The sequence below is a fragment of the Prionailurus bengalensis genome, chromosome B3, assembly GCF_016509475.1.
Source record: "Prionailurus bengalensis isolate Pbe53 chromosome B3, Fcat_Pben_1.1_paternal_pri, whole genome shotgun sequence".
Classification (NCBI taxonomy): domain Eukaryota; kingdom Metazoa; phylum Chordata; class Mammalia; order Carnivora; family Felidae; genus Prionailurus; species Prionailurus bengalensis.
The window spans coordinates 108,402,016-108,429,079 of record NC_057355.1 but is presented as its reverse complement, the minus strand read 5'-3'; the positions used below and the strand labels follow the sequence as shown (position 1 = coordinate 108,429,079).

Genomic DNA, 27,064 nt, shown 5'->3' with positions numbered 1-27,064 from the left:
AGTCAGAATTGGATTCAAATCCCAACGCATCATTCATTAGCTGCAAGTATCTGGCCAAATTGCTCAAGCTATGTGAACCTATACCTTGTAGAGTTGCTGTAAGGATTAAGGTAAGCAATGTATATAAGATACCTGGCATTTACACAGGAAACGTTAACTCAATAAATGTATTAGCATCCATCCTTCTTCCACTTTCCCTTCAATGTAAGCTTTCTGATAATTTAATACAGCATTTCATGGCAATTTATGTAACTATTCCTCAGCTATCCCGGAGATTGGCAGGCCATTTGAGGCTTCCTCCAGATAGCTATCCATAAGGAGGAAAAGGAGGTCTATTTTTTGGACTTTTTCTCAATGTTGAAGATTCCTAAATATAGTAGTATTTGCGCCAGTGACAATTTTAATTTAGAAAAACACACAGCTAATCTGCTATACTAAGTTTTTGCTCAATCTCAACAGAGAGCTTGCTACAGTATCTTATTATTCTAGAGAAGTCTTACTGGGCTCAAGTCTGTGCAAAAACTTACAAACCCAACAACCAAAGCTAGAGCTTATATAGTTCAAGAATTTTGTTTTATGAGCCATGATCAAAAAAAGCTTATCCATCTGCCTTAATTTTCTTTGTAGTGTATCCAGCAGGGTGTCATACTCGTGTTGGAGATGATGCTTTTCCTGATGGTGTACACAGAGCTCTACCATTTTTATCCTCCATCAGTATGAAATCCAAGAGCAGATTTAGATTAATGAATGGCCTTTCTTACTGTTAAAACAGCATAGAGATAGCAGGAAAAGGACTAAAGAACAATTACAATTTTCTCATATAATTCAAGAGCATACACATTATACTATTAAGTTACCATATTTAACTTAAATTTCATTAAAGATAGTGAGAAGTACAGTGCTGAAAAACTGAGCACCTGAAATTATAAAATGACTATAATAATAATGACAATAATAATAACAGTAACCATCAGCAGTAGCTCTCCTTTGTGGAAGACTGCTATGTGCCGGATACTATAATAGGCATTTTAGACATAACTCATTTCCTCCTCAATAAAACTCTATGCAATTTTCTGTTACAGATTAGAAGATGAAAAGATTACAAGGTGAGTGTCCTGTTCAAGCTAGTTAGAGCAGAATAGTTATTTGTACCATATTTGTTGGATTTCAAAATCCATACTCTTTCCACTGGGATTAGGAAAGGTAGGTGGTTTAGTAAAGGTAGCTGTGCAAGTAAACATCCAAAAACTTGTCAGACTTGGAAAAACTCTGGGAGAGAAGCAAAGTGCCATTAGAAGTAATCATGGATGTCTAAAACCTGAAACATGTGCACAAGGCTATCAACCATAAAATCAGTCGTAACAGCTAAATATCACCAGAGTAATAACAGCCATTTACTTGAAGAGCTGTTACAAAAGCACTCATAAGCTGAAAAGTGTATTCCAGAACTGACAAATTGAGTGCAATTTGTTATAATGGGTTTGTTTGCAAATTAAATAGGTTTGCAGATTAAACAAAAGAGCCAGTTCCCAGCAAGATGGCGGCTTAGGAGGACGCTGGGCTCACCGCACGTCCTGCTGATCACTTAGATTCCATCTACACCTGCCTAAATAACCCAGAAAACCGCCAGAGGATTAGCAGAACGGAGTCGCCGGAGCCAAACGCAGACGAGAGGCCCACGGAAGAGGGTAGGAAGGGCGGCGAGGCGGTGCGCGCTCCACGGACTGGCGGGAGGGAGCCGGGGAGGAGGGGCGGCTCGCCGGCCAAGCAGAGCCCCCGAGTCTGGCTTGCAAAAGCGGAGGGACCTGACGGACTGTGTTCCCACAACAAGCGCGACTTAGCGTCTGGGAGGTCATAAGTTAACAGCTCTGCTCGGAAAGCGGGAAGGCTGGAGGACAAAGGGAGGGAGAGCTGCGGAGCCCCCTGACGACAGAGCTCAGTTTGGTGGGGAACAAAGGCGCTCGCCAGCGCCATCTCCCCCGCCCATCCCCCAGCCAAAATCCCAAAGAGAACCGGTTCCTGCCAGGGAACTTGCTCGCTCCGAGCAAACACCCAACTCTGCGCTTCTGCGGAGCCAAACCTCCGGCAGCAGATCTGACTCCCTCCCGCGGCCTCAGGGCCCCTCCTGAAGTGGATCACATAAGGAGAAGCGATCTAAGCCTGCCCCTCCTGCCCCCGTGCACCTTGCCTACCCACCCCAGCTAATATGCCACATCCCCAGCATCACAAGCCTGGCAGGGTGCAAGTAGCCCAGACGAGCCACACCACCCCACAGTGAATCCCGCCCCTAGGAGAGGGGAAGAGAAGGCACACACCAGTCTGACTGTGGCCCCAGCGGTGGGCTGGGGGCAGACATCAGGTCTGACTGCGGCCCCGCCCACCAACTCCAGCTATACACCACAGCACAGGGGAAGTGCCCTGCAGGTCCTCACCACGCCAGGGACTATCCAAAATGACCAAGCGGAAGAATTCCCCTCAGAAGAATCTCCAGGAAATAACAACAGCTAATGAGCTGATCAAAAAGGATTTAAATAATATAACAGAAAGTGAATTTAGAATAATAGTCATAAAATTAATCGCTGGGCTTGAAAACAGTATACAGGACAGCAGAGAATCTCTTGCTACAGAGATCAAGGGACTAAGGAACAGTCACGAGGAGCTGAAAAACACTTTAAACGAAATGCATAACAAAATGGAAACCACCACAGCTCAGCTTGAAGAGGCAGAGGAGAGAATAGGTGAACTAGAAGATAAAGTTATGGAAAAAGAGGAAGCTGAGAAAAAGAGAGATAAAAAAATCCAGGAGTATGAGGGGAAAATTAGAGAACTAAGTGATACACTAAAAAGAAATAATATACGCACAATTGGTATCCCAGAGGAGGAAGAGAGAGGGAAAGGTGCTGAAGGGGTGCTTGAAGAAATCATAGCTGAGAACTTCCCTGAACTGGGGAAGGAAAAAGGCATTGAAATCCAAGAGGCACAGAGAACTCCCTTCAGACGTAACTTGAATCGATCTTCTGCACGACATATCATAGTGAAACTGGCAAAATACAAGGATAAAGAGAAAATTCTGAAAGCAGCAAGGGGTAAACGTGCCCTCACATATAAAGGGAGACCTATAAGACTCGTGACTGATCTCTCTTTTGAAACTTGGCAGGCCAGAAAGAATTGGCACGAGATTTTCAGGGTACTAGACAGAAAAAATATGCAGCCAAGAATCCTTTATCCAGCAAGTCTGTCATTTAGAATAGAAGGAGAGATAAAGGTCTTCCCAAACAAACAAAAACTGAAGGAATTTGTCACCACTAAACCAGCCCTACAAGAGATCCTAAGGGGGACCCTGTGAGACAAAGTCCCAGAGACATCACTACAAGCATAAAACATACAGACATCACAATGACTCTAATCCCGTATCTTTCTATAATAACACTGAATGTAAATGGATTAAATGCGCCAACCAAAAGACATAGGGTATCAGAATGGATAAAAAAACAAGACCCATCTATTTGCTGTCTACAAGAGACTCATTTTAGACCTGAGGACACCTTTAGATTGAGAGTGAGGGGATGGAGAACTATTTATCATGCGACTGGAAGCCAAAAGAAAGCTGGAGTAGCCATACTTATATCAGACAAACTAGACTTTAAATTAAAGGCTGTAACAAGAGATGAAGAAGGACATTATATAATAGTTACAGGGTCTATCCATCAGGAAGAGCTAACAATTATAAATGTCTATGCGCCGAATACCGGAGCCCCCAAATATATAAAACAATTACTCATAAACATAAGCAACCTTATTGAGAAGAATGTGGTAATTGCAGGGGACTTTAACACCCCACTTACAGAAATGGACAGATCATCTAGACACACGGTCAATAAAGAAACAAGGGCCCTGAAGGAGACATTGGATCAGATGGACTTGACAGATATATTTAGAACTCTGCATCCCAAAGCAACAGAATATACTTTCTTCTCGAGTGCACATGGAACATTCTCCAAGATAGATCATATACTGGGTCACAAAACAGCCCTTCATAAGTTTACAAGAATTGAAATTATACCATGCTTACTTTCAGACCACAATGCTATGAAGCTTGAAATCAACCACAGAAAAAAGTCTGGAAAACCTCCAAAAGCATGGAGGTTAAAGAACACCCTACTAACGAATGAGTGGGTCAACCAGGCAATTAGAGAAGAAATTAAAAAATATATGGAAACAAACGAAAATGAAAATACAACAATCCAAACGCTTTGGGACGCAGCAAAGGCAGTCCTGAGAGGAAAATACATTGCAATCCAGGCCTATCTCAAGAAACAAGAAAAATCCCAAATACAAAATCTAACAGCACACCTAAAGGAACTAGAAGCAGAACAGCAAAGGCAGCCTAAACCCAGCAGAAGAAGAGAAATAATAAAGATCAGAGCAGAAATAAACAATATAGAATCTAAAAAAACTGTAGAGCAGATCAACGAAACCAAGAGTTGGTTTTTTGAAAAAATAAACAAAATTGACAAACCTCTAGCCAGGCTTCTCAAAAAGAAAAGGGAGATGACCCAAATAGATAAAATCATGAATGAAAATGGAATTATTACAACCAATCCCTCAGAGATACAAACAATTATCAGGGAATACTATGAAAAATTATATGCCAACAAATTGGACAACCTGGAAGAAATGGACAAATTCCTGAATACCCACACTCTTCCAAAACTCAATCAGGAGGAAATAGAAAGCTTGAACAGACCCATAACCAGCGAAGAAATTGAATCGGTTATCAAAAATCTCCCAACAAATAAGAGTCCAGGACCAGATGGCTTCCCAGGGGAGTTCTACCAGACGTTTAAAGCAGAGATAATACCTATCCTTCTCAAGCTATTCCAAGAAATAGAAAGGGAAGGAAAACTTCCAGACTCATTCTATGAAGCCAGTATTACTTTGATTCCTAAACCAGACAGAGACCCAGTAAAAAAAGAGAACTACAGGCCAATATCCCTGATGAATATGGATGCAAAAATTCTCAATAAGATACTAGCAAATCGAATTCAACGGCATATAAAAAGAATTATTCACCATGATCAAGTGGAATTCATTCCTGGGATGCAGGGCTGGTTCAACATTCGCAAATCAATCAACGTGATACATCACATTAACAAAAAAAAAGAGAAGAACCATATGATCCTGTCAATCGATGCAGAAAAGGCCTTTGACAAAATCCAGCACCCTTTCTTAATAAAAACCCTTGAGAAAGTCGGGATAGAAGGAACATACTTAAAGATCATAAAAGCCATTTATGAAAAGCCCACAGCTAACATCATCCTCAACGGGGAAAAACTGAGAGCTTTTTCCCTGAGATCAGGAACACGACAAGGATGCCCACTCTCACCGCTGCTGTTTAACATAGTGCTGGAAGTTCTAGCATCAGCAATCAGACAACAAAAGGAAATCAAAGGCATCAAAATTGGCAAAGATGAAGTCAAGCTTTCGCTTTTTGCAGATGACATGATATTATACATGGAAAATCCGATAGACTCCACCAAAAGTCTGCTAGAACTGATACAGGAATTCAGCAAAGTTGCAGGATACAAAATCAATGTACAGAAATCAGTTGCATTCTTATACACTAACAATGAAGCAACAGAAAGACAAATAAAGAAACTGATCCCATTCACAATTGCACCAAGAAGCATAAAATACCTAGGAATAAATCTAACCAAAGATGTAAAGGATCTGTATGCTGAAAACTATAGAAAGCTTATGAAGGAAATTGAAGAAGATTTAAAGAAATGGAAAGACATTCCCTGCTCATGGATTGGAAAAATAAATATTGTCAAAATGTCAATACTACCCAAAGCTATCTACACATTCAATGCAATCCCAATCAAAATTGCACCAGCATTCTTCTCGAAACTAGAACAAGCAATCCTAAAATTCATATGGAACCACAAAAGGCCCCGAATAGCCAAAGGAATTTTGAAGAAGAAGACCAAAGCAGGAGGCATCACAATCCCAGACTTTAGCCTCTACTACAAAGCTGTCATCATCAAGACAGCATGGTATTGGCACCAAAACAGACACATAGACCAATGGAATAGAATAGAAACCCCAGAACTAGACCCACAAACGTATGGCCAACTCATCTTTGACAAAGCAGGAAAGAACATCCAATGGAAAAAAGACAGCCTCTTTAACAAATGGTGCTGGGAGAACTGGACAGCAACATGCAGAAGGTTGAAACTAGACCACTTTCTCACACCATTCACAAAAATAAACTCAAAATGGATAAAGGACCTAAATGTGAGACAGGAAACCATCAAAACCTTAGAGGAGAAAGCAGGAAAAGACCTCTCTGACCTCAGCCGTAGCAATCTCTTACTCGACACGTCCCCAAAGGCAAGGGAATTAAAAGCAAAAGTGAATTACTGGGACCTTATGAAGATAAAAAGCTTCTGCACAGCAAAGGAAACAACCAACAAAACTAAAAGGCAACCAACGGAATGGGAAAAGATATTCGCAAATGACATATCGGACAAAGGGCTAGTATCCAAAATCTATAAAGAGCTCACCAAACTCCACACCCGAAAAACAAATAACCCAGTGAAGAAATGGGCAGAAAACATGAATAGACACTTCTCTAAAGAAGACATCCGGATGGCCAACAGGCACATGAAAAGATGTTCAGCGTCGCTCCTTATCAGGGAAATACAAATCAAAACCACACTCAGGTATCACCTCACGCCAGTCAGAGTGGCCAAAATGAACAAATCAGGAGACTATAGATGCTGGAGAGGATGTGGAGAAACGGGAACCCTCTTGCACTGTTGGTGGGAATGCAAATTGGTGCAGCCGCTCTGGAAAGCAGTGTGGAGGTTCCTCAGAAAATTAAAAATAGACCTACCCTATGACCCAGCAATAGCACTGCTAGGAATTTATCCAAGGGATACAGGAGCACTGATGCATAGGGCCACTTGTACCCCAATGTTCATAGCAGCACTCTCAACAATAGCCAAATTATGGAAAGAGCCTAAATGTCCATCAACTGATGAATGGATAAAGAAATTGTGGTTTATATACACAATGGAATATTACGTGGCAATGAGAAAAAATGAAATATGGCCTTTTGTAGCAACGTGGATGGAACTGGAGAGTGTGATGCTAAGTGAAATAAGCCATACAGAGAAAGACAGATACCATATGGTTTCACTCTTATGTGGATCCTGAGAAACTTAACAGGAACCCATGGGGGAGGGGAAGGAAAAAAAAAAAAAGAGGTTAGAATGGGAGAGAGCCAAAGCATAAGAGACTGTTAAAAACTGAGAACAAACTGAGGGTTGATGGGGGGTGGGAGGGAGGAGAGGGTGGGTGATGGGTATTGAGGAGGGCACCTTTTGGGATGAGCACTGGGTGTTGTATGGAAACCAATTTGTCAATAAATTTCATAAAAAAAAAAAATAAAAAGATAAACAAAAGAGCCTACAATTTTTTTTCTTACTCTGGACTTTTAAGTTTTACTTTTTCTTTAGGTTCTTTTTAGAACAGAAAAAAACACATACCAAGCAGACAATTTTTCAAAAATAAATAAAAATTTACTTAATTTTTTAAATTTAAGAATTTAGAAGAATCCTTTTACCAAATTTAAGGGGGGGGGAGGTATCATAGAACGTACAATGCCAAATTGTGCAAATTAAGTGTGAAGGCAAAGATCTCTGAGATCTAAGTGTACAACTACAGTCCAGTGTAAAACCCTTCCCTTTCTCAAGTTGTTCTTTTGCAACTAAGATGACTGATTCTCCCAACCTCCCAAACTAGATTCCAAAATATTGAATTCTTAGAAAATAAAATCATGATTGCACATTTGTTTCTTGTAGAAAGACAGCAATGTCCCTAAGCCTTTGGCTTTACTTAGGTGTTAAAAATTTTTTTATATGGAGTTATTATTAATCTTGAACTTGATCCATATTTTTAAGAGAAAGAAAATCAATTTTTTAAGGCCCATAAAGCTACTACAGTACTACACTGAATTTAGCAGCCTAAATTAACTTACTAACAAAAGGCGGAAACAAAGTCTATATTCAGGTGTGAGATCAACTAGAGAACAATTTGTCACTGATAATTAAATAATATACTTACCATAAAACGTGAGGTACCCAAAGAGTGCAGATATAAAATAAATGAGAAAACTTAAAGCAATTGCTGTATTGGTTGCATTTTGCATTCTTTTCTTTGAAGGGCTAAAAGACAAAAATGGCAAAAGTAGAAACTGTGATCTGAATTATATCTAAAGAAACAAATATCAACCAAGCTAGTCAAGAGGATTCCTTAATTGTTCAAGAACTACTTCATTAATAACTACATACTAGAATTTTTGATTTGAAATTACTGCACAAAGATTTTGCTCCCAGGAAACATTTTTTTTTTCCCTTTTTTCAATTTTTAATTTATTTTTTTAATTTACATCCAAATTAGTTAGCATATAGTGCAACAATGATTTCAGGAGTAGATTCCTTAATGCCCCTTACCCATTTAACCCATCCCCCCCTCCCACATCCCCGCCAGTAACCCTCTGTTTGTTCTCCATATTTAAGAGTCTCTTATGTTTTTGTTCCCTTCCCTGTTATTATACAATTTTTGCTTCCCTTCCCTTATATTCATCTGTTTTGTCTCTTAAAGTCTCATATGAGTGAAGTCATATGACATTTGTCTTTCTCTGACTAATTTCGCTTAGCATAATACCCTCCAGTTCCATCCACATAGTTGCAAATGGCAAGATTTCATTCTTTTTGATTGCCAGGGAATACTCCATTGTGTATTGTGTATACATATATGTATGTATATATATATACCACATCTTCTTTATCCATTCATCCATCGATGGACATTTGGGCTCTTTCCATACTTTGGCTATTGTTGATAGTGCTACCAAAAACATTGGGATGAAATGTGCCCCTTCGAAACAGCATACCTGTATCCCTTGGATAAATACCTAGTAATGCAATTGCTGGGTTGTAAGGTAGTTCTATTTTTCATTTTTTGAGGAACTTCCATAATGTTTTCCGGAGTGGCTGCATCAGCTTGCATTCCTACCAGCAATGCAAAAGAGATCCTCTTTCTCCGCATCCTTGCCAACATCTGTTGTTGCCTGAGTTGTTAATGTTAGCCATTCTGACAGGTGTGAGGTGGTATTTCAATATGGTTTTGATTTGTATTTCCCTGATGATGAGTGATGTTGAGCATTTTTTCATGTGTCGGTTGGCCATCTGGATGTCTTCTTTGGAGAAGTGTCTATTCATGTCTTTTGCCCATTTCTTCACTGGATTATTTGTTTTTTGGGTGTTGAGTTTGATAAGTTCTTTACAGATTTTGGATACTAACCGTTTATCTGATATGTCATTTGCAAATGTCTTCTCCCATCCTGTCAGTTGCCTTTTAGTTTTGCTGATTGTTTCCTTCACTGTGCAGAAGCTTTTTATTTTGATGAAATCCCAATAGTTCATTTTTGCTTGTGTTTCCCTTGCCTCCGGAGACACGTTGAGTAAGAAGTTGCTGTGGCTGAGGTTAAAGAGACTTTTGCCTGCTTTCTCCTCAAGGATTTTGATGGCTTCCTGTCTTACATTTAGGTCTTTCATCCATTTTGGGTTTATTATTGTGTATGGTGTAAGAAAGTGGTCCAAGTTCATTTTTCTGCATGTTGCTGTCCAGTTTTTCCAGCATCACTTGCTGGAGACTGTCTTCATTCCATTGAATATTCTTTCCTGCTTTGTCAAAGATCAGTTGGCCATACATTTGTGCGTCCACTTCTGGGTTCTCTATTCTGTTCCATTGATCTGAGTGTCTGTCCTTGTGCCAGTGCCATACTGTCTTGATGATTACAGTTTTGTAATACAGCTTGAAGTCAGGAAACATTCTTCAGTAGGACCAAACTAACTCTTTGTTGTTTTATTTTAAACAAACACCTGACTAGCTTAGTCAGTACTGCATGTGACTCTGGATCTCAGGGTTGTGAGGTCAAGCCCCACGTTGAGTGTGGAGATTACTTAAAAAGAGGGGTGCCTGGGTGACTCAGTTGGTGAAGCAGCCGACTCTTTATCTCAGCTCAGGTCATAATCTCATAGTTCATGGGATCAAGCCCTACATCAGGCTCTATGCAGACAGCATGGAGCCTGCTTCGGATTCTCTCTCTTCCCCTCCCCTGCTGGTTATCTCTCCCTTTCAAAATAAATAAACTTTTAAAGAAAATAAAATGAAGTCTTGGGGCACCTGGGTGGCTCAGTTGGTTAAGCGTCCGACTTCGGCTCAGGTCATGATCTCAGGTCTGTGAGTTCGAGCCCCGCATCAGGCTCTGTGCTGACAGCTCAGAGCCTGGAGACTTCTGTGTCTCCCTCTCTCTCTGACCCTCCCCCGTTCACGCTCTGTCTCTCTCTGTCTCAAAAATAAATAAACGTTAAAAAAATTTTTAGAAAATAAAATAAAGTCTTAAAAAAAACAAAAACAAAAAAAAAAAACTAACGCTGAGAATCCAGCGATGAGAGAGAAGGATTCATAAAGGAGAATGTCATTTAATCTGAAAGTCCAAAAGTAAAAAGAAATACTTAATACATTTAAAAGATTCCAGAATTCTATGGTACCTTTGAAGTTCACAGTATATGGGCAATATTGAGGTATGGCAGAGAAATGAAAAAGCCATGGTAGGTATGGCATAAGCACTCTGAAAAAGAATTTAAAAAGATCAAATTGTTAAATGCCACTGTTTAAACCACTACTTCATTTGACAATAAACTCAGGTCTCCAAAAAAAATCAAATCGGTTCAATTTACTTCATCTTTCATGAATCATCTCTTAAAAAAGGATGTTTTGTGTTTTTGTTTGTTTGTTTTTTTAAAGAGAGACACAAGTATGGTCACCAACAAATGTTTCACTTAATAGTTAGACAGCCTGTGCTAGCCAGAAAAATTCTTGGCTGGCTTCTATACCACGGTTGGCACACCACCAACTGAATCAAATGGAATACTGAAAATATTAATCCCATCTTTGCATTTTAACTAGGGTCTCTTTCATTGGGAATGAACATGATATATTCTAGACTGACAAATTCTTAAAGATCCATTGGAATATACAAACATAATTGTTTTGTTTTTTTTTTTTTTAATTAGAACACTTAAGAGTCTGAGGAAGTTATAAAGGAAACAAATTACCATCTAAATGAAAATGCCATCTTTATAAAATTAATGGTGATTTACTTTCTCTTTTCTACTTTAAAATTTTTTCTAACTTTAGGCTCTTCAGCAAGCGTTCCAGACGACTGAAGAACTATCTTGGTATATAATGCCTCCTAAAATACCTGAAGGGAGCTAGGAAGGAGAGCTGTAGCATTTCCTGAGCTTGGATTAGGGGAATGAGAGTTTAATTCACAAAATCTCTTTCATATATTGCTCAATTTCCTGGTTTGTCAATTACCCTAATCTTTAAGGCAGATGGCCTTTAACATGTAAAGGATATAGTAATCTCCTTTGTGGAGCCAGAGAGACATTTTTTCATAGAAAAACTAGGGATTAAAAAGAAAATTCTGCATGGAGCAGTTAGCACACCAACATGCTACACTGATAAGAGTTGTTTAAGAGTGGAGGGGATTCTAGTACCTGGGATTTGGATTTCAACAGAATACAAAAATGTAGATGAAGAAACATGCAGCAACAGGGAGGACTTTGGGCTCTTCTAGAACAGTAAAGGAGAGACCTCCAGATCACAGTTCCTGTCTCCTCTGCTGATGTTCAGGGGCTCTTGCAGATATTTCCAGGATTCTAAGACTCTTAGAGATAGCAAGGAGACTTGATCTGCTAGTCTCCACTCTAAGCATCGTAAATTTCAACTCTGGAATTTCAGCCCGAAGATATATTGGCAGCACTCAACTGCTGGTCCAATGATGAGGCTGTTTAGCTACAGACCAAGGTTCTACTCACAGGGGAGGAGTTTTTGATATAATTGGCTATTTAGCTTTACAAGTCCAGAAGGCAACAGGAAGTCTGTATCCACAGAGGACCTTATTGGCCAGACCAGACATTCGGTAAATCTGTTCTTTTAGGCAGTGGCCCATTTAAAACAGGCTCCATTTAAAGGCATGCCAAGAAAAAAAGAAAAAAAAAAAAAAAAAAAAAAAGGTGGCTGTTTCATAATGGGCCACCCTGTGTTAAATAATATTATTCTTCTGGTAGGCAACCCTATACTTAGCACTTTCATGAAAATTAATTAGCTACAGGTACAAAGACCTAAGAGACCCTGTTACACAAATCTCTTAAAACTTGAAATGTGAAAAATCAACCAAAAGTATCTGTTAATAACTTACACACCTCTTTGGAGAAATGAAAGAGCTTTGGTTTACAATCATCTGTAGCATTTGAAATCTGTTTAAGAGAATACAGGGGATAAAGAGAAACCAACAGTCATTAAAAGTCCAAATTCATCCACAAAAATGATGTAGTTATTATTACTAGGCTTTCAAATAAAAATATTTCAAAACAAAGTTCCAAATTGCAATACAGCCATTACTTTTTCGTTAATTAGGAAAAAAATCATTCTTGCTCTGTTTTTTTTTTCTTTTTAGCTTAAAATAAACAAGAAGAAACTGAAAATGTAAACTATTACCTGGAAAGATTGTTCTATATAATTTAATGGCAGAGGACAAGGGATGGACCATTTTTTAATTATTACCTGCAAGAATAAATAGAATCCACACTCAAGATTATTTCTTATGAAATTCATGACAAGAAAATGATTTCAAACAAGTCAGCATTACTTCAATTAAATGAACTCCATCCCAACTAATAGCTAACAGAAGATTCTTTGCTTCTATGATCTTTTCCCAGTTAGAACGGGTTGTCACTTAACATGGCTGCCTACTGTGAGAGGGAAAGGGGGGTGACGCATATCTGTTTAGTGGGGATCTCCCCCTTAAAGACTGAGTACTCTTGTGTCAACTTTCAAAACTCTAATAGCATCAAGGCATTAAAAAAGTACAACTCAAAATGGGAACATGATGCTTTTAGGGACAATGGTATAAGACTATGGTTATTTGTGGACCTGGCATCAGTAGCGATAGAGAAATATTAATACCAGTTCTGGAAATGGCCACAGACAGAAATAAGGAGAGACCCCATACAAAGCAGGAGTTCAGGGATTCCTGATTCAGAAGCACCACCCTCCTGGCTGCTTTTAGACTTGTATTACTTTTCGTAAATGTAGATAAAGCTGGCTAAGAGTAACAGCACGTAGCTATTGAACTCCAGCTGGTACAAAGAATTCTTTTTTTTTTTTTTTTAATTAAAAGAAATCCAGAGGGATGCCACCTCTCAGAAAGAACCAATGCAAATATCTCAGGATTTTACTCTGGACTGTGGCCATGATGCTCCAGACCTATAGTTGTGGACATGTCGACATTACCATTGTTGAGGCTGTTTCAGGGCACGCAATTACTCTGCAAATATTTGCTCCAGGCTGAAACCCAGCATACAGAGGGGCAAGGGAGAATAAAGGAAGCATTTGTCTTTTGCAGGAGACCAGTAAGTAAATACTATTCCTATTCGGTATTTATCTAGTTTGGGATTTTACCCTATTCAAACAAAATTTTATATAGTGATAAAACAAATTAAGGACAATGTACACTTTTAGGATAAAGTTAATAGTGAACTAAAGAATTGCTTTGAACTCAAGCCCTCACCAAGAAAAAATAAATAAAAGGGTAAACTAAGCAAGTTGCTTTTGATATTTCGGTAAGTTTTCAATATGGAATACAACTACGTAGTGGTCAACTTACCAAGAGGAAAGAAAAAAAATCAAAAGCAGTAATTTCACATCTTTTTTTTTCTGATACGTTTTCAAAAAAAGATGAGGATGGGGTAGGATAGGAGCTAGAGCAGCATGGTGGCTACTGGTCTCTGTCTGCAGCCCTACCCCAAGTTCAGCACCGCACACCTTCCCCTTACTAACAGTGTGTGTGGCAACTGCAACCATGTACTGAACACCTGTGTACCAAGTACTTCGACAAGGTTGGAATGGGAGCTATCTCATTTATTTCATCAGCTTTTATTACTTGGCTTGCAAATCAAAGCATCTCATAACAATGCTCTAAAATACAATATAATGAGTTTTTCATTCATTTTCAATGAATTTCTAATTAATGAAAAAAAAATCATTGGCAGCTTGGCTTTATATTATTAATATTAAATCAAGCTACTATAGCTAATTTCCCAGTAGAGACCTATCCCAAGTCTGAGCCTACATGGTGGGATGGTGAGGTGTGCTGTCCTACAAAGTAGAAGTACAGAACGAGAATAGACACCCAACAACAGTGACAGGGAGCCCTTGCTCAGGCTGAAGGTACAACATGGTAAGAAGGTAACTCCAGGGGTTAGAAAGACAAAGGGAAAAACAGGATTAAGTTCACAGGCACAAAAGACCCTTCCTTTTCTCTGTTTCAAGTCCTTTCCACCTTTCAAGGCTCAAGTTTAATTTCCTTCTCTTCTCTCAATTCCTGCAATTCTTATTCTGAAGGAAATAAATCAATACTCAATTATATATTGTCTTCATTGTTCTCTATTGTTTTCCCATTAGTTTTTCTTACAAGAGTGACAGATCCTTAAGAACAGCATCCACAAGTCTATAATGCCTCACTCAGTGCTCACAACAAGCAAAGCTTCTGACTAAAAGCCATCCAAATTGTTCTCTATTTTGACTAATGGCTTACTAAAATATTACTTAGAATACTTATCTCTACTCAAGACAGAACTTTTGGAAAAAACGGCAATCCATTTGTTTTCTAAAATGGACCCAAAAAGGTAGATCCATCTAGTTACTGTCATTCGGAGCCACTGATAAAATTGACTTTAAAAAGTTTAGATATTTCAGGGAGGCAACATTTTATGTTAAATTTTTATGCAAAATAAGGATCTGGGACAACAGACAAGGCCATAAGTTTTGCTTTCTGTCTGGCGGCAGGCATCAGCTCAAAGGTCAGCCAAGACAGGCGCTTACAAGTACATCCAGGAGCTATGGAGAAGAGCAGTCCGCTGTAATGAGCTTTCTTCTCAGGGTGCACTGCTGGCAGTATGGCCAGCTCTCCGCGGTCCACAGGGCCCTCACCCAATCCAGCCTGATAAAGCCCCCAGACTGGTCACAAGACGTAGCAAGGTTATGTCATATATCAGATTCGTGTGCGCCACAGTGGTTGCAAACACTCAGTTCCTAAGGGTGCAACCTAGGGCAAGCCTGGCCATCACGGTGCTAACCGGCCAAGATTGGCCCAAAGCCTTTAGTTGGTTGCAGATGTGTGGCTAGACCACTGTGGGGCTCTGAAAGTCCTGAATTCTAACTGGGTTGGCGAAGATTCCACATACAAATTCTTTGAGGTTACCTTCATTGATCCATTCTGTTAAGCTCTCAGGAGAATCCTGACACCAGTGGATCGCCGAACCAGTCCACAAGCACAGGGAGACATGAGAGCTGACATCTGAGGCCACGAGAGATATGGCCTTGGAAAGGGTCACAAGTTCCACAGTTAGTGGCTCTTGCTGTGCGGCATGGAGGAGACACAATATTCCCCAGCTCCACCATTACTGCTAATGTAGGTCATGTTTGTAAAATTCTTACCTAATAAACAATTTAGGACAGTCATGTCTGCTTAAAAGTGTTCTTTAATTTGTCTGTTAAAATGAGTTGTCTGCAGATTGTTCCATAAATGCACTGTCAAATTATGAAAGTCAAAGAAGGATAATGTTTGAAGACTGTAAGTGATGGTGTATCTTGTTTCTAATAAGATAAACACTTTTGTCTTTGCTTTATCTTATTAGGGAGTTTATATGTGGGTGTTTAAAATGCTGTTTGGACTCAGATATCACCTCACTCCAGAGTGGCCAAAATGAATGAATCAGGAGACTATAGATGCTGGAGAGGATGTGGAGAAACGGGAACCCTCTTGCACTGTTGGTGGGAATGCAAATTGGTGCAGCCACTCTGGAAAACAGTGTGGAGGTTCCTCAAAAAATTAAAAATAGACCTACCCTATGACCCAGCAATAGCACTGCTAGGAATTTACCCAAGGGATACAGGAGTACTGATGCATAGGGGCACTTGTACCCCAAAGTTTATAGCAGCACTCTCAACAATAGCCAAATTATGGAAAGAGCCTAAGAGCCTAAATGTCCATCAACTGATGAATGGATAAAGAAATTGTGGTTTATATACACAGTGGAGTACTACGTGGCAATGAGAAAGAATGAAATATGGCCCTTTGTAGCAACGTGGATGGAACCGGAGAGTGTGATGCTAAGTGAAATAAGCCATACAGAGAAAGACAGATACCATATGGTTTCACTCTTATGTGGATCTTGAGAAACTTAACAGAAACCCATGGGGGAAGGGAAGGAAAAAAAAAAAAAAAAAGAGGTTAGAGTGGGAGAGAGCCAAAGCATAAGAGACTCTTAAAAACTGAGAACAAACTGAGGGTTGATGGGGGGTGGGAGGGAGGGGAGGGTGGGTGATGGGTATTGAGGAGGGCATCTTTTTGGATGAGCACTGGGTGTTGTATGGAAACCAATTTGACAATAAATTTAATATATTGAAAAAAACAAAAAAAAATGCTGTTTGGCATAAGTGTAAAATAGAGTCTGTAAAAGTAGAATGCAGAAGGTAGCCACGTGGGTCTGTAGGTGCGTGTAATGAAACCTACACTTCACTGGGGTGATACGACGCCCTGCTGGTTTCCCCTCAAATGGCTGTTTTTAGGGGTTTGGTAACAATAAGCTTTTTAAATTGGATTTTGCTTGGAAATGTGAAGAATATCCTTATCCTTTATCATGATCATATGCAGAATAATAAAGTTAACCAGGGCCAACATTTTTAGGTTTAATGCAATATTCCATTTATGTAACTGCTGCTTCTGAAAGAATCGTTTAAAAGAATGCCACCACTTTTAGGAGAATTAAATAAACCTGTTGTAAGAAGGTTCTCTTACAAATAAAAATACCACTGAGATTCACATAGAAGGTGGAGTCTCCTGATTCTATCCCGTGATTCCATGGGATGTGTAGGAGACTGAATTTCATACAAAATCATCAGTAATGCTATTTACACCAGTGTATATTAAAACTGATAGAAACTGGGGGCACCTGCATAGCTCAGTGGGTTAAGCATCTGACTTTGGCTTAGGTCATGATCTCATGGTTCGTGGGTTTGAGACCCGCATCAGGCTCTGTGCTGACAGCTCTGAGCCTGGAGCCTGCTTCAGATTCTGTGTCTTCCTCTCTCTCTGCCCCTACCCCACTCACGCTTTGTCTCTCTCTCTCTCCCTCTCAAAAATAAATAAAACATTAAAAAAATAAACGGACAGAAATTGAACATTAGGTAAACAAGATAAATTTACCTTAAGATTTCTTATCTAGTAACCAATGCTAGGATTGGTAAACGGTAGCCATCAGATAACCTTTTAAGTGTGAGGATAAAAAATTAAAGCTGGCTTTGATCAGATTTTTTTTAAAAAGACTGCAAGCTTTACTTACATTATTTAGGCAGTGTAATTTAAGAAACAGATTTCTGGGCTGATTTTTTTTTGAAAAATGTAATATAGATATTATATAGATTTACAAACACAAATTGACAAAAATAATAAATGAAATCATTGACACCCTTCAAAAAAATCTGAGCTAATATATATAGGCTTCCTTTCCCTAACCACTAGTATTTCAAAACCTAATTATTTAGAAAGTCTAAAATAAATATGACAATTAGAAGGAGAATTAAAAAAAGGTGTACAGTATCTTCATTGTCTCATTGCAGATCAAATTTAAATTGTGCTCACAGGTAAAAATCTGGGCAGATGGTTTATAAAACGTTAGAATAAGTGCAGAAAAATGGTATTATTTCCATATGACTGCTACAGTAAGAAATCTGCACCGAATTTAAGAGTACCTGCCAGAAATGAATACTGTGAAAACTACAATAGACATCTTGTATCAATACATTTCACATGCTTCAAGCTATCGGCTATAAAAACCAAATTATTCTTACCTATGCAATGCTTGGATTGCCAATTATCTGTGAGGAAAAAATTCAATGTTATCTAGACTGATTCTCTTTCACATCCATATGTTCATTTACATACATAGGTCATTCCTAACCTTGTAGATACTTCTCAACAATTAGATTATGAAAGTGGACTACTTTCTAACACCATATAGAAAAACAAACTCAAAATGGATTAAAGATCTCTACTTAGGATTAAATGTGAGACCTGAAACCATAAAGTTCCTGGAAGAGAACATAGGCAGTAATTTCTCTGACATCAGCCACGTCAACATTTTTCTAGACATGTCTCTTAAGGCGAGGAAACTGAAAGCAAAAATAAACTACTGGGACTACATCAAAATAAAAAGCTTTTGCACAGCAAAGTAAACCAGCAAGAAAACAAAACTGAATGGGAGAAGATATTAGCAAATGATATATGTGATAAGGGGTTAATATCAAAAATACATAAATACCTTATACAACTCATGCCAAAAAAATAATCCAATTAAAAAATGAACAGAGGACTTGAATTTTTCCAAAGAGGACATACAGATGGCCAATAGACACACAAAAAGATGCTCAGTGTCACTAATCATCAGGGAAATACAAATCAAAATCACAGTGAGATATCACCTTACACCTATCAGAATGCCTAAAATCAAAAAGACAGGACATACATAGCAAGTGTTGGCGAAGATGTAGAGAAAAAAGAACCCTCAGGCACTGCTGAAGGGAACGTAAATTGGTACAACCACTGTGGAAAACAGTATGGAGGTTCCCCCCAAAATTAAAAATAGAAATACCATATGACCTAATATTCCACTACTGGGTATTTACCCAAAGAAAACAAAAACACTAATTCGAAAAGATATATGCACCCCTACGTTTACTGCAGAGCTATTTACGATAGCCAAGATATGGGAGCAACATAAATATTCAAATAGACAAATGGATAAGGAAGATGTGGTGTGTGTGTGTACATTATGAAATATCACACAGCAACAAAAAAGGATGAGACAGTGCCATTTGCAACAACATGGATAGATTTAGAGGGTAGTTTGCTAAGTGAAATAAGTCAGACTGAAAAAGACAAATACCATATGATTTCACACAGGTGGAACCTAAAAAATCAAATGAATAAACAGAAAGTAGAATCAGACCTATACATACGGAGAACAAACTGAGGGTTGCCAGAGGTGAGGAGGGGAGGGGGATGGGCAACACGGGTCAAGGGAAGTGGGAGATACAGGCTTCCAGTTAAGCAATGAATAAGTCACGGGGAATAAAAGGTACAGCATAGGGAATATAGTCAATGATATTATAATAGTGTTGAATGGTGACAGATGGTACTAACACTTGTGGTGAATATAGCATAATGTATTAACTTATGGAATCACTATGCTGTATACCTGAAGCTAATGTAACACTTTTTGTCAACTATACTCAAAAAAAAATCCACTTATGGTGAAAATAACTGTGGTTTCCCTTTTCAGTGCAGAGCCTAAAAAGTCTATGTTCATGGATGTTACCTAAACTTATGGTGGTAATCATTTTGCTATATATGTAAGTCAGGTCTTTATGCAGTACGCCTTCAGCTTAGTGCTGTATGTCAACTGTATCTCAATTAAACTGAGGGAGAAAAGAGTCTGTGTTCAGTTCATTTACTTCTAAGATACAAGTCAGACAATCTGAGGGAGGGAGGGCAATGATTTTTAACGCTGATAAATTCAACAAATGATTAAATGAAAACGCTTTTGAGTATTTTAGTTTTAAGAGCATCCACTGAAGTATAACTATTTCTGGACATTAAAACCAGGGTCACTTCCTCTTCATTTAAATAATCCAAAGTTGTTTTATTCTCGTATCCCAGAAGACAGTTTAATCTAAATTAAATGCCTCCTAGATTGTTGTGATAGCTTGAAACCATGGCTGTATAATATGGCTCAACTACTGGTATACTGTGTTGTTGCTCATTTGGGTAGCATTTCCTTTCACTCATCTTTCAGTAGCAAGGGAGAGTTCAATCACATACACACACAGCATTATATGGAAATAAACTGAAACACACACCTACATAAAGAATTAGACTTCATCTTAGGTTTTAACACAATCAGTGTGCTCTCCTCTCTAGTGAACCAAAAGAGATACCGAAGTTTAACTGTGGCTTTAGCTCAGCCTCTTCAAAAGAGATACAACAAAGGAAATAATTTTGTGTCCTAAAGGGCTTTTTAAATAACACAATGAACTAAAACTAACAGAAAACAGAGTTGAAGAAAAAAGAAGACATTGACACAGTAAGTTCAATTTTAGTGAGGAGATAAGCAATGTACTCTATTTCAAACTTACCACAACAGCAAAGAACACCATAAAGAAAAATGATAAACTACTCGTGTAGCCAAGAAAGCCTGTAAAATAACAGTAAAATAAAAAGCAATTTATAAGGAAAGTGTTCCTAACGTACAGCAAAAGCTATACATCTTGGGCATGTTTTCTATTACAGTGCTTGGTATCTGGGGCTTAGGGCTGAGAATAACAACATTCCAACTATCTGTCACAGATCATTTATGCAGCTCTGTACAGCAGAGTTGGAACAGGCTTACCACTAATGGTACACTGTAAGGAAAGGCTGCTCTTTAATGTTCCGCTGTAAAGATTTTATTTTAGTAGGGCAGACAAAATACTACTGCAAACCAAGTAATGGGCTAACTAGGCAAGGCTGAAGGCTGAACAACCTAAAATAAGTCCGAGTTCAAAATTATTCACCACTACCACCCTTCTGCTAAAAATGTGGTACTGTGAAATTTAAAAACCCCTTAACATTATCTTCTCTCTCTTCCAAACAAAAAAATGTTCTCTTCTCTAAAGACTTACCTATTTTAGGAAGAAGTGCAAGAGGGAACACAATGCCAACACAAATGATTATTAGTAGTATTTGTCCATCAAGATACCAAGACCTATTAGAAAAAAAAAAGTCCTATTTTAGGCACAGGAATCCACTGTTTGTGTTTACACGCACACACACACACACACACACACACACACACACAACCATTACAACCACCCATTAAGAAAAGTCTACTTCCTCTTAGTAAAATACGTTCTAGTGAAATCCTATTATTCTTATTAATGAATCTTCATTTAACAAAGGTATCAAAATAATGAGATGCCATTTTTCAACCACCAAATTAGCAAATATTTAAAAGTAAGATAATAGGAAGTTTTCTGGTCGAGTTGCGGCAAGATGGCGGCTTAGGAGGACGCTGGGCTCACCGCACGTCCTGCTGATCACTTAGATTCCATCTACACCTGCCTAAATAACCCAGAAAACCGCCAGAGGATTAGCAGAACAGAGTCGCCGGAGCCAAACGCAGACGAGAGGCCCACGGAAGAGGGTAGGAAGGGCGGCGAGGCGGTGCGCGCTCCACGGACTGGCGGGAGGGAGCCGGGGCGGAGGGGCGGCTCGCCGGCCAAGCAGAGCCCCCGAGTCGGGCTTGCAAAAGCGGAGGGGCCGGGCGGACTGTGTTCCGACAGCAAGCGCGACTTAGCGTCTGGGAGGTCAGAAATTAACAGCTCTGCTCGGAAAGCGGGAAGGCTGGAGGACAAAGGGAGGGAGAGCTGCTGAGCCCCCTGACAACAGAGCTCAGTTTGGTGGGGAACAAAGGCGCTCGCCAGCGCCATTTCCCCCGCCCATCCCCCAGCCGAAATCCCAAAGGGAACCGGTTCCTGCCAGGGAACTTGCTCGCTCCGCGCAAACACCCAACTCTGCGCTTCTGCGGAGCCAAACCTCCGGCAGCGGATCTGACTCCCTCCCGCTGCCACAGGGCCCCTCCTGAAGTGGATCACCTAAGGAGAAGCGATCTAAGCCTGCCCCTCCTGCCCCCGAGCACCTTGCCTACCCACCCCAGCTAATACGCCAGATCCCCAGCATCACAAGCCTGGCAGGGTGCAAGTAGCCCAGACGAGCCACACCACCCCACAGTGAATCCCGCCCCTAGGAGAGGGGAAGAGAAGGCACACACCAGTCTGACTGTGGCCCCAGCGGTGGGCTGGGGGCAGACATCAGGTCTGACTGCGGCCCCGCCCACCAACTCCAGGTATACACCACAGCACAGGGGAAGTGCCCTGCAGGTCCTCACCACGCCAGGGACTATCCAAAATGACCAAGCGGAAGAACTCCCCTCAGAAGAATCTCCAGGAAATAACAACAGCTAATGAGCTGATCAAAAAGGATTTAAATAATATAACAGAAAGTGAATTTAGAATAATAGTCATAAAATTAATCGCTGGGCTTGAAAACAGTATACAGGACAGCAGAGAATCTCTTGCTACAGAGATCAAGGGACTAAGGAACAGTCACGAGGAGCTGAAAAACGCTTTAAACGAAATGCATAACAAAATGGAAACCACCACAGCTCGGCTTGAAGAGGCAGAGGAGAGAATAGGTGAACTAGAAGATAAAGTTATGGAAAAAGAGGAAGCTGAGAAAAAGAGAGATAAAAAAAATCCAGGAGTATGAGGGGAAAATTAGAGAATTAAGTGATACACTAAAAAGAAATAATATACGCATAATTGGTATCCCAGAGGAGGAAGAGAGAGGGAAAGGTGCTGAAGGGGTACTTGAAGAAATCATAGCTGAGAACTTCCCTGAACTGGGGAAGGAAAAAGGCATTGAAATCCAAGAGGCACAGAGAACTCCCTTCAGACGTAACTTGAATCGATCTTCTGCACGACATATCATAGTGAAACTGGCAAAATACAAGGATAAAGAGAAAATTCTGAAAGCAGCAAGGGGTAAACGTGCCCTCACATATAAAGGGAGACCTATAAGACTCGTGACTGATCTCTCTTTTGAAACTTGGCAGGCCAGAAAGAATTGGCAAGAGATTTTCAGGGTGCTAGACAGAAAAAATATGCAGCCAAGAATCCTTTATCCAGCAAGTCTGTCATTTAGAATAGAAGGAGAGATAAAGGTCTTCCCAAACAAACAAAAACTGAAGGAATTTGTCACCACTAAACCAGCCCTACAAGAGATCCTAAGGGGGACCCTGTGAGACAAAGTCCCAGAGACATCACTATAAGCATAAAACATACAGACATCACAATGACTCTAAACCCGTATCTTTCTATAATAACACTGAATGTAAATGGATTAAATGCGCCAACCAAAAGACATAGGGTATCAGAATGGATAAAAAAACAAGACCCATCTATTTGCTGTCTACAAGAGACTCATTTTAGACCTGAGGACACCTTTAGATTGAGAGTGAGGGGATGGAGAACTATTTATCATGCGACTGGAAGCCAAAAGAAAGCTGGAGTAGCCATACTTATATCAGACAAACTAGACTTTAAATTAAAGGCTGTAACAAGAGATGAAGAAGGACATTATATAATAGTTACAGGGTCTATCCATCAGGAAGAGCTAACAATTATCAATGTCTATGCACCGAATACCGGAGCCCCCAAATATATAAAACAATTACTCATAAACATAAGCAACCTTATTGATAAGAATGTGGTAATTGCAGGGGACTTTAATACACCACTTACAGAAATGGATAGATCATCTAGACACACGGTCAATAAAGAAACAAGGGCCCTGAATGAGACATTGGATGAGATGGACTTGACAGATATATTTAGAACTCTGCATCCCAAAGCAACAGAATATACTTTCTTCTCGAGTGCACATGGAACATTCTCCAAGATAGATCATATACTGGGTCACAAAACAGCCCTTCATAAGTTTACAAGAATTGAAATTATACCATGCTTACTTTCAGACCACAATGCCATGAAGCTTGAAATCAACCACAGGAAAAAGTCTGGAAAACCTCCAAAAGCATGGAGGTTAAAGAACACCCTACTAACGAATGAGTGGGTCAACCAGGCAATTAGAGAAGAAATTAAAAAATATATGGAAACAAACGAAAATGAAAATACAACAATCCAAACGCTTTGGGACGCAGCAAAGGCAGTCCTGAGAGGAAAATACATTGCAATCCAGGCCTATCTCAAGAAACAAGAAAAATCCCAAATACAAAATCTAACAGCACACCTAAAGGAACTAGAAGCAGAACAGCAAAGGCAGCCTAAGCCCAGCAGAAGAAGAGAAATAATAAAGATCAGAGCAGAAATAAACAATATAGAAACTAAAAAAACTGTAGAGCAGATCAACGAAACCAAGAGTTGGTTTTTTGAAAAAATAAACAAAATTGACAAACCTCTAGCCAGGCTTCTCAAAAAGAAAAGGGAGATGACCCAAATAGATAAAATCATGAATGAAAATGGAATGATTACAACCAATCCCTCAGAGATACAAACAATTATCAGGGAATACTATGAAAACTTATATGCCAACAAATTGGACAACCTGGAAGAAATGGACGAATTCCTGAACACCCACACGCTTCCAAAACTCAATCAGGAGGAAATAGAAAGCTTGAACAGACCCATAACCAGCGAAGAAATTGAATCGGTTATCAAAAATCTCCCAACAAATAAGAGTCCAGGACCAGATGGCTTCCCAGGGGAGTTCTACCAGACGTTTAAAGCAGAGATAATACCTATCCTTCTCAAGCTATTCCAAGAAATAGAAAGGGAAGGAAAACTTCCAGACTCATTCTATGAAGCCAGTATTACTTTGATTCCTAAACCAGACAGAGACCCAGTAAAAAAAGAGAACTACAGGCCAATATCCCTGATGAATATGGATGCAAAAATTCTCAATAAGATACTAGCAAATCGAATTCAACGGCATATAAAAAGAATTATTCACCATGATCAAGTGGGATTCATTCCTGGGATGCAGGGCTGGTTCAACATTCGCAAATCAATCAACGTGATACATCACATTAACAAAAAAAGAGAGAAGAACCATATGATCCTGTCAATCGATGCAGAAAAGGCCTTCGACAAAATCCAGCACCCTTTCTTAATAAAAACCCTTGAGAAAGTCGGGATAGAAGGAACATACTTAAAGATCATAAAAGCCATTTATGAAAAGCCCACAGCTAACATCATCCTCAACGGGGAAAAACTGAGAGCTTTTTCCCTGAGATCAGGAACACGACAAGGATGCCCACTCTCACCGCTGCTGTTTAACATAGTGCTGGAAGTTCTAGCATCAGCAATCAGACAACAAAAGGAAATCAAAGGCATCAAAATTGGCAAAGATGAAGTCAAGCTTTCGCTTTTTGCAGATGACATGATATTATACATGGAAAATCCGATAGACTCCACCAAAAGTCTGCTAGAACTGATACAGGAATTCAGCAAAGTTGCAGGATACAAAATCAATGTACAGAAATCAGTTGCATTCTTATACACTAACAATGAAGCAACAGAAAGACAAATAAAGAAACTGATCCCATTCACAATTGCACCAAGAAGCATAAAATACCTAGGAATAAATCTAACCAAAGATGTAAAGGATCTGTATGCTGAAAACTATAGAAAGCTTCTGAAGGAAATTGAAGAAGATTTAAAGAAATGGAAAGACATTCCCTGCTCATGGATTGGAAAAATAAATATTGTCAAAATGTCAATACTACCCAAAGCTATCTACACATTCAATGCAATCCCAATCAAAATTGCACCAGCATTCTTCTCGAAACTAGAACAAGCAATCCTAAAATTCATATGGAACCACAAAAGGCCCCGAATAGCCAAAGGAATTTTGAAGAAGAAGACCAAAGCAGGAGGCATCACAATCCCAGACTTTAGCCTCTACTACAAAGCTGTCATCATCAAGACAGCATGGTATTGGCACCAAAACAGACACATAGACCAATGGAATAGAATAGAAACCCCAGAACTAGACCCACAAACGTATGGCCAACTCATCTTTGACAAAGCAGGAAAGAACATCCAATGGAAAAAAGACAGCCTCTTTAACAAATGGTGCTGGGAGAACTGGACAGCAACATGCAGAAGGTTGAAACTAGACCACTTTCTCACACCATTCACAAAAATAAACTCAAAATGGATAAAGGACCTAAATGTGAGACAGGAAACCATCAAAACCTTAGAGGAGAAAGCAGGAAAAGACCTCTCTGACCTCAGCCGTAGCAATCTCTTACTCGACACATCCCCAAAGGCAAGGGAATTAAAAGCAAAAGTGAATTACTGGGACCTTATGAAGATAAAAAGCTTCTGCACAGCAAAGGAAACAACCAACAAAACTAAAAGGCAACCAACGGAATGGGAAAAGATATTCGCAAATGACATATCGGACAAAGGGCTAGTATCCAAAATCTATAAAGAGCTCACCAAACTCCACACCCGAAAAACAAATAACCCAGTGAAGAAATGGGCAGAAAACATGAATAGACACTTCTCTAAAGAAGACATCCGGATGGCCAACAGGCACATGAAAAGATGTTCAGCGTCGCTCCTTATCAGGGAAATACAAATCAAAACCACACTCAGGTATCACCTCACGCCAGTCAGAGTGGCCAAAATGAACAAATCAGGAGACTCTAGATGCTGGAGAGGATGTGGAGAAACGGGAACCCTCTTGCACTGTTGGTGGGAATGCAAATTGGTGCAGCCGCTCTGGAAAGCAGTGTGGAGGTTCCTCAGAAAATTAAAAATAGACCTACCCTATGACCCAGCAATAGCACTGCTAGGAATTTATCCAAGGGATACAGGAGCACTGATGCATAGGGCCACTTGTACCCCAATGTTCATAGCAGCACTCTCAACAATAGCCAAATTATGGAAAGAGCCTAAATGTCCATCAACTGATGAATGGATAAAGAAATTGTGGTTTATATACACAATGGAATATTACATGGCAATGAGAAAAAATGAAATATGGCCTTTTGTAGCAACGTGGATGGAACTGGAGAGTGTGATGCTAAGTGAAATAAGCCATACAGAGAAAGACAGATACCATATGGTCTCACTCTTATGTGGATCCTGAGAAACTTAACAGGAACCCATGGGGGAGGGGAAGGAAAAAAAAAAAAAAGAGGTTAGAATGGGAGAGAGCCAAAGCATAAGAGACTGT

The 27,064-nt window shown here is 39.6% G+C and overlaps 1 protein-coding gene across 2 annotated transcripts in view; it reads right to left on the bottom strand.

Annotated features, from left to right (window-relative positions):
- The window catches only part of SLC38A6 (solute carrier family 38 member 6), an 87,517-nt gene that overhangs the window by 18,955 nt on the left and 41,498 nt on the right, over positions 1–27,064 (bottom strand). For both annotated transcript variants that reach the window (XM_043556302.1, XM_043556301.1), the window contains exons 7-12: positions 20,923–21,005; positions 20,398–20,456; positions 12,640–12,705; positions 12,345–12,398; positions 10,626–10,705; positions 8,131–8,231 (exon numbers count right to left, since the gene is read on the bottom strand). In XM_043556302.1, coding sequence (XP_043412237.1) covers positions 8,131–8,231; positions 10,626–10,705; positions 12,345–12,398; positions 12,640–12,705; positions 20,398–20,456; positions 20,923–21,005 — 443 coding nt within the window. The remainder of the gene's footprint in view (positions 1–8,130; positions 8,232–10,625; positions 10,706–12,344; positions 12,399–12,639; positions 12,706–20,397; positions 20,457–20,922; positions 21,006–27,064) is intronic.